The 14,668-nt window shown below is 41.5% G+C and overlaps 1 protein-coding gene across 1 annotated transcript in view; it reads left to right on the top strand.

Moving 5' to 3' along the window:
• RP2 (RP2 activator of ARL3 GTPase) overlaps window positions 1-6,887 on the top strand; it is a 30,444-nt gene extending 23,557 nt beyond the window's left edge. Inside the window, exons 4-5 of the mRNA XM_090064682.1 lie at window positions 1,207-1,292; window positions 4,368-6,887. Of these exons, the coding sequence (XP_089920808.1) occupies window positions 1,207-1,292; window positions 4,368-4,451 (170 nt within the window). The 3' untranslated portion in view covers window positions 4,452-6,887. The remainder of the gene's footprint in view (window positions 1-1,206; window positions 1,293-4,367) is intronic.
• The last annotated feature ends 7,781 nt before the right edge of the window (window positions 6,888-14,668 follow it).

Below are 14,668 nucleotides of genomic sequence, written 5' to 3'. Positions count from 1 at the left end.
GTGGGGCTTCAGAGGCCTGATTCTGTGCACCCCAAGAATTTCCATTCCTGGGGAGTGTGGAATCAGGCCCCTGAAGCCACGGGAGTCCCTGCCCAGGTTCTCTTGTTGGGGGTTCTTGGGGATGCAGTTGACACTCTGATGTGGTCCTAGGGAATAACATGATTGATAGTTTTGGCCCTGAGAGCAGAAGTGTGCCATGGAGATTACCTGTGCCACATTTCTGCAAGCAGGGAACACATCTCTTGGTGTTCCTCAAGATCGACAGGTTGGGCAAAGCATGTTGCCCATTGTCCCACAAAGCAGATCAGCTGTGCTCAGACTTTCTAGGTTGAATGCCCACTGCTAGAGAACCACCCCCACTTGTTATCTTGCATATGAAATTCAAGAGGAAAAAAGCCAGAACTCTGAAGGGCAGCCAACATAGAATTGCAATTTATTATTAACCATAGTGGTTGGCTCTAGTTAAAGTATTTAAAAACAAAGAGAATACATTCACACTTGTATCTGGGTGTTGAAGTATTTCCATTTGTATAAATCCAATACAACCCTAGCAAATGGCTCAACATAAGTGTATGTTTTAGTCCTAGTAACAGTAACCCAAAATAAGCTCATATTCCTTTTGGTCCTACACTTATAATAGCCATTATGTGAGTGTGTGAACTCTGGCCTTCAGATAAATATTTTTAAACGCATCTGTTTTTATAGAATTTGAAGAGAACCGTATCTGAAGGTGAAATTGGAAAGTGATCTGTTTAATACTATGTGATAGCTAGCTTGTGCCAAGTTGTACTCCAGGCAAAAATTCCTTCCTGGCCTGTCTCTGTTCCTAACAGACATCTTCCATCTTGTAAGTTTTTCAGCTCAAATTTATAACTTTCTGGTCTTTTTGCAGTGTTCTGTTTTCTGAAGAAATGGAAGTGGAATCTGCCTATACAGTTTTCTGTATCAGCTTCTTTTCCAACGTGGACTGACAATTCTTTTTTCTTGGACAGGTCTTGTATTTTCACAGCTCAGTTAACCATAGCTTTAATTCTTGTCCAGAATGATGGTGACTGCTTGTGCAAACTTTTTAGGTGCCCATTGGAAAACTTAGGCTTCACAAGGAATGAAGAAAGCTCATGGAATGAAGGTTCATAATAAATGAAGGATGTTACATTTAAGAGAGTAATCTAAAGCATTTGGAATAAACCTAAAATTGTCTTTTAGGCCCTGTGGTTGCTTTGGAGTTTAATGGGGATGGTGCTGTAGAAGGATGTCAAAGCATTGTAAATGAAGTTTTCAGTGGAACCAAGGTGAGCTACTGTCCTGCTTTCTGTTCTCAAAAAATATTACCATACACTGAATAAGCTTCAGATATACTACAAAATACGTACACCTTTTCCTTTTGCTAAACATGTTGTAGTCAGCAAAACTTGACATAATTCTATTTACCCAAAACTCAAATACACTCACTGGCGGGCAATGGGGAACTTCCTTGCTGATGACTTGACTTGTCATTATAGTTCTAGGAATGTAGGATTTTCTCTTTAAAACTTAACAAAAAAGGTGGTCTTTGTCTTAATGTAGATAAGCAAGTCCCTTTTGTAACCAAACTGTGCTCTAACTCTTACACAATAGGCATAGTAACAGCTTGGTAGAGAAATAAGACAAGATTGTATCTTTTGAAAATGTTATACTATAAATGTCAAGGTTTTGTTGTGAATGTAAGGGACATGCAACATATGCTTTTAAGCATATACTACAGTGGGTTTCTTCCTCTTCTACAACCTAATTTTCCTCAGTCTCATTTTCTTTCACTTTAATTCCTATTCTGTCTCACCTTCATTCACTGTAATAACTCTCTTTGAAATGGTATCTGTTTGAACATTTCAGAGGAGATGCTTCATGTGATACAAAAGGAAAGTAGCTGAAAATATTTAAGATGCCAAACAAATAGATTAATACATACTGGGGACATATACTGAAATGTCTAACACAGCTGGTCATGTTATCTGAAAAGAATGCATCATTGGGCATATGATTGCTCAGGCTTTGGATCATGGGAAGGTGCCATCTTACTGTAGCTGCAAGACCACTTCATCCATTGCTAACAGAGTAATTAGCAAGTATTTGTACCGTAGCCAAGCCAAAAACCACAATAGACTTGGATCATTGAGACTAGGGATGTGCAGTTCTATTAGACTCATGCTTTCCAGTCTTACTGATCTTACCCCAAAAGGAGAGTCTGTTAAGCGTACTTGTAGATAATTTTTTTGAGCAATGGTGTCTGTAGCTGTGTCCTCCACCCCCAACTCTCCTACCCCCTTTTTTTTAACTGAGACTGCTGGTTCTTGAGTATTCCCAGTTCCTTATTCTGGACTGCAGTTCCTCATTCTAAAGCTGAAACAGTGTACTCATTACTGGAATCAAATGGAACTTTTTTCACTATTTAGGTTATTTTATTAATAGAACTACAATTTGCTGGTCTTTTACCTTTGGAGCTAACCAAGTAGCAGTTTCTTCCTACAAGGAAGTATTAATAATAAACTCCAAAAAATGCGTCAGCACTTCATCATTAGCTTTCATTCGTCAAGAGGGACAGAAATTAGTTGACACATCCCATAATGCATATTCCTGAGAAAGAAACAAACTTAATAAAGAAGCTTCATATGCTCCAGAAATAGGTTTGGTATCATGAAGAGAGCTCAAATTCTGACCAGCCTATTTTATCCTCTGAAGAGTTGCTGTTGGATTTACAGTTTTAAAACACCTTGAATAACTTATTTCTTACTGCATGAAAAGTGCTTGATCATTCACTCAGAATACTGTAGCGTAGGGGTGAGGAAGCCCTTCCACAGCTGCAAAGGCAAATCTTGTATTAGGATTTGGTGAAAGTAAGTGGTATGACTTAAACTGAGATTTTCACTTCTGGCACATTGATGGTTTGTTTTTATTTTCTTTTAAATTTATCTTTCCTTAATGCAGTGGTTAAAGGACTAGACTAGACTATGGAGCAGTGCATTCATTTCTCTCTGCTACTGGCTTCATATGTGAGCTTGACAAAGCATACCTAAGAATGTGGCAGTTCTAGTTTAATTTGCTGGGTTCTGCAGTTGGAGTGATGTGGTCCCCCAGTCCTCTATTTTAGCTTATACAGGTACAGGCTTATACAGGGTTTTTTTGGGGGGGAAATAACCCCCAAACCTTGGTTATTCTGGGAGGACAGATTTTTGGAGAAAGGTGTTGAGAAGCCATTGTGTTTATAGTCAAACTGTATCACACCAAACAATCATTAGATCTGTTGAAATATGTGGATTTCACAGGGCTCTAAGAAATTATAACGTTTCAGTAGGCTGTGGGGTGGACAGCTGGATTAAATAGCTTGAGCTGACAGGAATGGCCTCAGAATAAAGGAGGTGTTTGCACAAGGGAATAAACAGTTGCCTGTCAAAACTGAGACTAAATTGGACTTGAGATGGAAGATAGCTGGATTTTGTATATAGCTAGTTCAAGTTAATCCTGAAGAGTAAGAACTACATGTATGTGGTCATCCAGAATACTCAATTTCTAATATGTTAGAAAGCAACTGACATTCCTGTTAGGATAGCCCACACAATTGCTTTGTGTAAAGTCTAGGGGATAAACTTTCAACTCTGGTCTTAATTAAGAGATGCTTGCTTTTTAAGGGCACACATGGCTTGCTAAGCCTTCCTTGGTGTCCAAACAGGTCAGAATACTGAAGGACCTTTGTACAGCTGTCTGTCCTTGAATGTAGCTAGTGTAGCTAATTTGCTGGAGGAGTTTATTTTTTCTTTTCCAAGGACCTCTGCCCTGGTGTTGGAAACTTGAATTCAGTTTTTGCAAAGCCTGAATATTAATAAACTTGAATGTTTGGCAAAAAGGCACCTTCTGCTGAGGGAGAAGTACTTGAGTTTTAAAAATATAGCAGTAGGAGGGCAGATAGAAGAACAAGAACAGCTTATATAGCTTTAAAAAAGAAAGAAAGAAAAGCTTGAGGAGGCAAAACAAAATACTTTGCTCTAGCTGAGCTTCTGAGCATACCAAATACATTTTCTTCCTCCTGGATGATAGCTGAAGTGGTGGGCCCTAGCTTAATTTTAGAAAGGACTTTCTGAAGAAAGGACAACCAGAGAAGAGAAATATGTTACGAGTGCCTGTCTCTTGCTTACAGTGCTGATCTTTGGCCACTTTCAGGAACATATTCTCGATTCTAACTTGTAGAATTATATTTTTAAAGGAAACTGTTTATATGAAATTAGAAATTAGAAATAAAAATATCTGTAATAGAGGAATCTTAGAGGCAGATATGATTTGTGTGTTGTGCCTGTGTTGCTGACATGTAACCTTTCCTTGTTTAAAAAAAATAGATTTTTGTATCGGAGGACAAGACATCAGCTTCTCGAGATGTAGATAACTTCTACAACTTTGCTGACATGCAGATGGGAATGTGAAGTATAATATCTAACCTGTCTCCCTGCTTGGATGTCATTTAACTATAACACTGCATCAGTAGTAACGTTTTCCTAATCTGATTTTTTTTTTTTTTGTTGTATTGCATGTTTTTATACAAGAATTGGTAAATTTCAATACTGTAACATGAATTACAGTAAACATTGTAGTTTCACGTGTACATTTAGTACCTGAAAACAATGTCAGAAGCAACAGTTTTCTAGTAATACATGTGGAGTTTGTTTGTTTGTTCGTTTTTTCTAAGTGAATTATTAACTGGAACTTTATATTGACCCATGAGCATTCCTTGTAAATCATCTTCTACTTGTATGGTTTTTAGTATGTAGGTGTAATGCAGAACCAAATGTGATATATTGTTAAATGGAACTTTACTGAAGCCCACTATTGCAAATAATGTATGTAAACGGTGCATTGTAAACTCTACAGTTTATATATTTTCCATGCCCCCCCCATGTTAAATTTTGTTTTAATCAGGAAAAAGTAGTTGCTGATCTTATTTGGGGTTTTAATCTGGAACTTTCTCTTTGAAGTGTGCTTTGCTCCAGTCTTTTCTTTATATAATTGTATGTGGAAACACTGTTCCAGTGCTGTTTACCAAGTGGACTAACCAGTAGTATGGTAGATTTTGCAAAACCTGGTCTTTTATATTCTAAAACATGAGTCTTGGAGCTGAGATGCAGGTACTTGGTGTCCACTGGAGACGTTATCTAGAGGAGTTGAAGTAATTCTTGGATCACAGGAGGGGAGATTAGTGTAGGGGATGTCTCTGCTTTTCTTTGTATCCCAATTACTATAATGGATTTCTGGCAGCTTCTGTAGTCAATTACTGGGACTGCAGAACAGCCTAGAGTAGGGGAAGTGGTTTAAAGTAGCATTCTTTATATGTTTACAGCAGAATCATAGGTTTGAGGAGAAGCATCACTGAATTATTAGTTGCATGCAGTTGTGCAGTTTTAACTAATATTGGATTGCTTCTAGAAACAGACCAAGAAAGCATATGAGGTCTGTAGCAGATCAGGTGATGCTTTCTGCATTTAGTAAACTTTGATGAATGTGGACACACCTCGGGCGTGGTGGTGGCTTGTAGAATATTAGGTCTTAAAGATCTACAAGATTCAGATTCACATTGGAGTTTCACATGCCCTCCACGTCGTATGTGGTATAAACTATTGTACTAATATTGTGTGCAGAGATGCAAAACCACAACGTTTTAAAAGCAAATACATGCACCAGCAAGCCACAGTGTTGTGTGCTTACTTTATAAAAAAGAAAATCTCATTGCTAGGTGACCAAACTGTATCAAAAAGACTTTGATAGTTGGACTAAAAGTAATTGTTTGGGATAGTGGGTCCCTGCTGCCTCAGCCTCTGTATGCCAAAGATTGCTTAATGAGATATCACTCTTGCTTTTTTTTCCTTGGGATTGGTCTGTGTAAGTATGTTTGCTGTTTTCCTTAGTTGGTGTAGAGAGGCAATATTTGGGTCCTGAACCCTGCCATGTGTGCTGTGGCTAGACTAATGCATGCCCTGGATCTAAATTAATACAGATAATGTGCCCTTAAAGATTGAAAGGAAAAGCACTTGCTCCATCTCCATAGTAGTAGTTTTTACTTTGTATTATTATTAGTTTTTTACTGCTTTGCAAAACATTACATGTGCTGAAGATCAGATTTTTCAAATTTTGGTTAGTCTGTAATGCAGGAGAGCACCTACTAATTTAAAGCTATATTCATGTGGGAGTTCTGGAGGGACTGTGAGGTGGGAGGGAAAAACCTATTCATAAGTTGTGTTTGTTATGTATTCAGAATTTCTACAGATGTATGAGTCTCTCCCTAATCTCAGCACTACACTTTAGAAATCCACCCAGTAAACTTCAGAAGTCCTTATGTAACTTTTTGTAAATGCTCCTCAAACCCTTTGACCTGTAAGTATGGGCATGCAATATGTAAATGAGGATTTAGTTCTTTTTATTTTTGTATCTTGTCCACAGCACTTCCTACTTTCAGATCAGGCTGAATATTTTTGGTTATGTACCTGGATAATTTCTACTTGAAATTGACCCTATGGAGGCTTAACTTTAGGCTTGAAACGTTGGGAAACTTTTTATAACTTTAGAAAAATGCTGTTTTATACATTGGCTGTAATAGATATCACCATCAAGGTGGTGTGTAGTTTTTTTTCCCTCTATAAAAAGTTTAAATAGCAAATGAAATTCATTTACTGTCTTCATTAAACTCCTGCTAATAATTTAGGAACAAGATGCATTCCTAATAATAAAATAAGCTCTCATCAATTTCTGTATGTATTGTGTTTTGGTACAAGCTTCATGCAGTTTTTGTATACTTACTGTACAGCTTTTATATGCAACTTTTGTCTTGCATTTGTGAATGTGATTCATAATAAATATGGAAAACTAAACTGCTTCCATATGGATTTTGTAATATTTTATTTTCAAGAGATTTGTACATATTGTTGTAAGGCATGTAAATAACTAGCCAGTATCTAGTTAGAAACACAATCAATAGTTAAATGGGAAAAAAGGTCAAATGGTCATATAACTCACTACTTAATGGAATAAACATTAATTCTTTTTTGTTGCCATCCACACTTACCTCAAAAGGATTGATTATCTCATAACCGTGGCTGGTTTAGCTATTAATAGAGAGAGGCATCACTGTTGAGGAACAGGGATGGGGAGGGAAATATGACAACAGTAGTCAGGGCGTCAAACAATTGTTTTGCTAACTTTTCTTATCACAGCTAGCAAAATGCCTTTCTATAGAGTATGAGATGTATGTCTGCAGGAGGCGGTGTAAATGAGACAATAACAATATAACTTTAAGACTTTGGACTCTAGTTCAGAGAATGCAGCAGAAAACTTTTCATAATCTCTCACAGTAGAGCTAGCAGATGGATGTGTATGGTGTTTTGGAAGTATTATTGGAAAATCTTCCAAGCAGTGTTCTGCAGGTAAGTACTGTTGGGTGAGTATTACATAAGTCTCTGTTTCTAGAAACATTATGGGCATGACTGGCTTTGTATTAGCTTTTCCAGGTCTATGTGTAAGCAGGTGCTTATTCTTGTAATTGGATAAGAGAACAAGTATTTGGGTTAAAAGTACAGGGGCTGCAGGAACACGCTTATTAAGAACCAAGTTTTCCTGTTCCTTTTTTGAAAAGCCTGAAGAAACTCCATGCATCTTAACTGTTTGCATTTATCCCTTTTGGGTATAAGCAGCAAGTTAACAATATACTTGTGCCACAAATACGGTTAGCAGTGTCAGTCTAAAGTTAATCCTATATTTCAAGTGTTTGGATGCTAGTCTTCTAGGAGCGATTCAGACTGTACATTACTAATAGCAAGTGTAGGACACTTAGCTTTCTAAGCTACTTCTAATTTGTTTTCCTGGGATGAGTATGGCAGAAGGTAAGGCATGGGGGTACTTTAGAGATTAACTGGTTCAGAGACATGAACTTTTCATAAGCACTAGCCTACTTGATCAACAGTTTTTGCATCTGAAGTATGTTCTTCAAGGTAGGCTCTGCAGCTACAGAGGGGGTACTGTATCTGATTTTTGTGTACCGTACTTAACTTCATGCATGGAGTCCTGTATCATTTTTATTTTTCATTATATAATTATGCTCAATATTAAATTTTAATTAATAAGTGCTTTATTAATTAAATTAAAATTTGCAATACTACAGTTGTAAATTGTCTGCTTTTGTTAGTCCTTTGCTATGACTCTAATATAAAAGCTGTCACTTGTTTGTGTGCTTTTTTCCTTTTTCATAGTAACACCTAAATCTTTGAAACTGACTTTTCATGTTCCAATGAGAATGATCTCTGGCCCATTGCATTCCTAAATATTTATATGCAGAGGCAATATATGCTTGCAGTCCAAATACTGGTAAGTAGTCAAATCTAAATAGTTGTGAATAAAATAATAAAACTAATGTAAATGCCAGACTTCATTTAGATAACTGAGGTAAAAAGCATCCCGAAACTAATTCCTGGAACAGAAATAACAAGTTCTAATTGTCTGGCTAGTAGCACTCACAACAGTGATATTCTGCATGTTTTCTTATATTGAAGAGACTATGTGCTTTTTTTTAGGCTTGAATTTCAGCTTTTTAAGAGTTAGCATTGCACTGAAGTAGTATTACCATTCATGCATATGTTCTCACTGTAATATACTACACCTCCTTTGATTAGCCTTTCACTCACTGTCGGTCTCTCTGGAATCTATTAAGGACCCAGCTGTATGCTTTGTTAAGGGTATGCCTGAATCATGCACTCTTGAAAGCTCATGAACTCCAGTGGTCTTCAGCTACTTGGGTAGCTTCCCTGACCACTTTTTCTTCTTTGTCATTCCTGTACCTTCTGAAAACCTAGAAAGCTTTCTCGCTAATTATGAGTTATTGTGAACCTTTGGAGGTCTATAGGGAAGGCAAGTCTGGTACACAATTCAGATTAGTCCATCTGTCCAGTAAACTAAATGTTTAAACTTTGGGAATGTGAAAAGAAAAACCCCAACTGAAGTAAATTCTTCTATTTTGAACCTGTCCCAACACAAGCTGTAATAGTCCTCCAACAGTAGCGAATTCCAGAGTTGCACCCGCTGCTTGTCAGCTTAAAATTGTTAACAGCAGAAATGTGTTCAGTTATTGGCTATAGAAATTGAGAGGTGTCATGGTGGGGATCTGCTATAGAGCACCAGACCAGGAGGAAGTGGTGGGTGAGGCTTTCTTCAAACAGTTAGTGGAAGTTTCCTGATCACAGACCCTGGTTCTCGTGTGGGACTTCAATCATCCTGACATTTGCTGGGAGGGCAATACAGCAGTGCGCGGGCAATCCAGGCAGTTTTTGGAGAGTGTTGGGGACAACTAACTGGTGCAAGTGCTGGAGCAGCCAAATAGGGACCATGTTCTTCTTTACCGGTTGCTCACAAATAGGGAAGAATCGGTGGGGAATGTACTAGTAGATGGCAGCTTAGGCATCAGTGACCACAAGATGATTGAGTTGCGGATCCTTAGGAAAGGAAGGATGGAGGGTAGCAGAGTAAGGACCCTGGACTTTGGAAAAGGAGACTTTGACTCACTTGGGGAACTCATGGCCAGGATCCTGTGGGAAGATGGTCTGAAGGGGAGAGAAGTCTAAGAGAGCTGGCTGTACTTTAAAGAAGCCTTACTGCGAGTGCAGGAACAAACCATCTCAATGCACAAGAAGACTAGCAAGTATGGCAGAAGACTAGCTTGGCTTAGCAGGGAACTCTTCAGTAAACTAAGTCACAAGAAGGAAGCTTATAAGAAGTAGAAACTTGGACAAACAACTAGGGAGGATTATAGGAGTATTGCTCAGGCATGCAGGGATGAAGTCAGGAAGACCAAAGCTCAGTTGGAGTTCCAGCTTGCGAGGGATGTGAAAGGTAACAAGAAGGGTTTCTACAAGTATGTTAATAGCAAGAAAGGGATCAGGGAAGTGGTAACCTAGTGACAGAGGACGCAGACAAGGCTGAAGTGCTCAATGCCTTTTTTGCTTCCAGCTTCACAGGCAAAGTCAGCTCCCAGACTACTGCACCAGGCGGCACTGTTTGGGGAGGAGGTGAGCAGCCAACAGTGGTGCAAGAACAGGTTAGGGACTGTTTAGAAAAGCTGGATGTGTACAAGTCCATGGTGCCAGACCAGATGCACCCAAGGTAAGAGTGCTGCAACTGAGGGTTCTTCTCTGTATGTGAATCCAATAGTAAAAGCTTATCCTTGGTTCTTTTGTAATGCTGGTTTGTTCACCTACAAGGGCAGATCTGGGGAAGGGGAGAGGGGTGTACCATCTCAATGCACCTCCCTTGCACTCTGTGCACCTGAATGCCTTGGTCCCCTGAAGACTGTGGCAGGATCTCAGGTCTGACTGGAGAAGGGGAGGGCTGGGGTTGGCAGGGGCATGGGGGGCAGGCAGGGTGTGGGTGCAGGAAGGCTGAACCTGTAGAGTAAGGGGGGCAAGCATAGCACCAGCCCCAAGGCATTGATTCAAGGATATCAAAGCAATTTCCTCACCCCTGCAGAATTTGTATCGCAGTAGCAGAAGCAGCCCTGTGGTGGTGTATGCAGCAGCAGCTAGGGGCTGCTCTTGAATTCTCATAGTGGGTAAGGCCCCTTCTGGCATTTAGCAGAACTCCCCTTCCTCTTCCTGCAAACCTCCCCATTTCCTCCTTGGTTCTTGGCTGCAGAGAGCTGGGCTCAGCTAGGATTAGCAGGAGCAGGGGACAACTCACAGGTTCTCTTTTCCTGTCCCTGTTGCCAGCTGGTTGGTGCTCCCCTGCCCCCCGAGCAGTGCCAGCGGCATCTGCAGGAGCTTGCTTGCTCACTGCCGTTGAGCTCCCACCGTGGCCACCACGCTCCCACTGCTGCTGGCACAGCCGTGCCCCCCCAGCTGTGGGGCCATGTGCTGTTCATGGGTTGAGGGAACTGGGCTTATTTAGTCTAGAGAAGAGAAGATTGAGAGGGGATTTAATAGCAGCCTTTAACTACATGAAGGGCGTTTGAAAGAGGATGGAGATAGACTGTTCTCGGTGGTAACAGATGACAGAACAAGGAGCAATGGCTTTAAGTTGCAGGAAGGGAAGTTTTAGGTTAGATACAGGCAACCCCTGTTTAGCGTTCTTAATTGGTTCCTGAAAAACCTAGTGATAAGTGAAACCGAAAGTATTTGATGACCCAAGATGGTGACTGCAATTGTTTTTAATGATCCAAGATAGTTATAACTTAACTCACTGAGCTCTAAGTGAAATCATGTATCAATTTTAAATGAGCGTTATAGCAAAATAGCACTAGGTGAAACAGCATTAAGCAGGGGTTGCCTGTATTAGGAAGAACTTTCTTACTAGGAGGGTAGTAAAACACTGGAACAGGTTACCCAGAGAGGTGGTGGACTCTCTATCCTTGAAGGTATTTAAGACCTGGCTCGACAAAGCCCTGGCTGGGATGATCTAGTTTTGGGGATGGCTCTGCTTTGAGCAGGGGGTTGGACTAGATCTCCTGAGGTCCCTTCCATCCCTAATTTTTTATGATTCTATAGTCCTCTAAGTACTGAGGAATACTTCCCTTTGGAAGGGGTGTCAAACCTAGCATAAGGCACAGCACACTCAGTTGTAACTGAAATAAGTACTTTGCACATGCTGCTAGTGCTGAAGATTAGGTTTGAGGCTGGCTTCTATTTGACTCCTGGACTGAGAATAACTAGAATAATTTTAAGGGGAGCTGAGAAGAGGGAAGGGTCTCTCTATTCTAATTAGAATGGGCAGTTGCTATTGGAAGAATGCTGGTATGTTTTGGGGCCTACTTAAGCTTTGAACGTGAATAAGTGAACAAAAAAAGTCTTTGGGGTATGTTAGAGTAGTGTTTCTCAGCAAGGGTGGATCTTGGCAGTGCTGTGAAATCTTTCAAAAGGCACCACACAATATTCATACTGTGAGGTGAGCAAACACCTTCACCAAACTTAAAAAATTAAACCCAGAGACTTTTTAAATAGGATTCTGGTGTCAAATGCATTCTGGAGTATTGTGGTCTTTCTGATTTCTTTGCCACAGAAGAATTGCTCTATTATTTTTCATGGTCAACAAACAAAGCTAAGAGCTAGCATTTTCTGAGGGGTGCCTTGAGTCTAAGGAGGCTGAGAACCACTGTATTAGAAAAATCTTTCTAATGTTCTGTGTATATGAATTGTCTACTATCCCTTCCCCCCTCTCCCCCAAATGGTTTGGTACAGTATTAAAAAGATGAATTCTTTGACACTGTTCCTCATGCTAATCTGATCACTCTAGATAATGTCTGCGCAGTTTCCAACAGTGCATTAAGCAATGTGACCAGTATCTGTCAAGTGTGATTCATTCTTACTCTAATGTAATACGAGGTTTTAGAATGACTAGTGGTGCATTACTGACTGTGAATCTTTCAAAAAAACCCTCAACATTTGCCTAATACTTTAATATGCCTACCACCACCCTTGGAAACAACTTTAAAATTGGAGTTACAAGGCTCCTCAGCAGTATCCTGTTGTGCTTTTGAAACGAGACCTCTTTTAAGGTGCGTGGCTGCTGAGTTTTGTTTTTTCTCCTTAAGGTCCAAATACATGGATATGTAGAAGTATTTTAACTCTTTGTGCCAGAAGCCCTACTGAAGTCAGCAGGCTACGTTTTTTTTGTTAAATTTATGATGTTCAGCATCTCTCAACACTGAAAGTATCACACAACGGTGGGAGTCTACTACAGACCTCCCACTCAAAGTCCCGAGCTTGACCAGGAGTTCGCCCAGGAACTGACTGAGGCCGCCTGCTCCAGGACCTTGGTTGTCATGGGTGACTTCAATTACCCGGACATCTCGTGGGAAGATCACTCAGCTAAATCTGAGCGGGCGCAAAGCTTTCTCTCGTGCGTCGATGACCTCTACCTGACTCAAGAAGTCTATGGGCCAACAAGAGGCAAAGCGCTGCTTGACCTGGTACTGGCTACGGGGGACGACCTAATCGGCGACCTAGTGATTGATGGGAAGTTGGGTGACGGCGACCACGAGCTGATCACCTTCACCATCCGCCGTAAAGCTGGCAAGTCAGTCAGCAACACAGAAGTCCTTGACTTCAGAAAAGCTGACTTTGACAAGTTCAAGAGGCTAGTCGGTCAGGCCCTCAGGGACCATGACCCCAGGGGGATGGGAGTTCAAGAAGAGTGGTTGCTTCTCAAGGAAGCAATCCTCAGTGCACAAGCTAAATCTATTCCAACACGGAGGAAAGGCAGCAAGAAGGCACAGCAGCCCCCCCTGGCTCTCCAGAGACCTAGCGGACCTACTGTGGCTAAAAAGGAAAGCCTACAAAGGATGGAGGATGGGATTCACCTCCAAGGAGGATTACTCCGCGCTGGTCCGGTCCTGCAGGGACCAAGCCAGGAAAGCCAAGGCTGCAACTGAACTCCAACTAGCTTCAGGCATCAAGGACAACAAAAAGTCCTTTTTCAGATATGTGGGGAGCCGGAGGAAAAGCAAGGGCAACGTTGGACCCTTGCTTAACCCGATGGGGCAACTGACAACTGACGCCCAGGAAAAAGCCAACCTATTAAATAGGTACTTTGCGTCAGTCTTTCATCAGTCACACGGGATGCCCATGCCTGCTATGGGACAGGGAAATCTAGGTGAGGGGGATCCCCTACCCTCCATCAATGCTGACCTCGTGAAGGAACACCTTGAGAAGCTGGATACCTTCAAGTCAGCTGGCCCTGACAACCTGCACCCCAGGGTACTCAAGGAGCTGGCGAGCGTCATAGCCCAGCCCCTGGCACGGATCTTTGAAAACTCCTGGCGCTCTGGTGTAGTGCCCGAAGACTGGAAGAAGGCCAATGTGGTGCCGATCTTCAAGAAAGGGAGGAGAGTGGATCCGGCTAACTACAGGCCCATTAGCCTGACTTCTTTCCTGGGGAAGATCTTAGAAAAGTTTATTAAGGAGGCCATCCTTGAGGGACTGGCCCAGGCTAACATTCTAAGGGACAGCCAGCATGGGTTTGTTGCGGGTAGGTCTTGTTTGACCAATCTCATTTCCTTCTATGACCAGGTGACCTATCACCTGGACAAGGGAGAAGAGATTGATGTCATATATCTTGACTTCAAAAAAGCTTTTGATCTGGTATCCCATGATCACCTCTTGGCCAAACTGGCCGGTTGTGGCTTTGGCTCCACCACGATCCGCTGGCTGGGAAATTGGCTTCATGGTCGGACCCAGAGGGTTGTGATTGATGGCAGTCACTCATCATGGTGCCCTGTGACCAGTGGGGTCCCTCAAGGCTCTGTCCTGGGACCCATCCTGTTCAACATCTTCATTAACGATGTGGACATTGGAGTCAGGAGTGGACTGGCCAAGTTCACCGATGACACCAAACTTTGGGGCAAAGCATCCACGCCAGAGGACAGGCGGGTGATCCAGGCTGACCTGGACAAGCTCAGCAAATGGGCAGACGAGAACCTCATGGTGTTTAACACTGAAAAATGCAAGGTTCTCCACCTTGGGAGGAAAAACCTGCAGCACCCTTATAGGCTTGGCAGTGCTACGTTGGTTAGCACTACAGAAGAAAAAGACTTGGGGGTCATCATTGACCACAAGATGAACATGAGCCTCCAATGCGATGCTGCGGCTAGTAAAGCGACCAAAATGCTGGCGTGCAT

Source organism: Crocodylus siamensis, chromosome 1 (genome assembly GCF_052110815.1).
Source record: "Crocodylus siamensis isolate JL-2025a chromosome 1, ASM5211081v1, whole genome shotgun sequence".
In the NCBI taxonomy this organism is placed as follows: domain Eukaryota; kingdom Metazoa; phylum Chordata; order Crocodylia; family Crocodylidae; genus Crocodylus; species Crocodylus siamensis.
The sequence above is the reverse complement of the archived record's forward strand: the minus strand, read 5'-3'. Positions and strand labels throughout refer to the sequence as shown.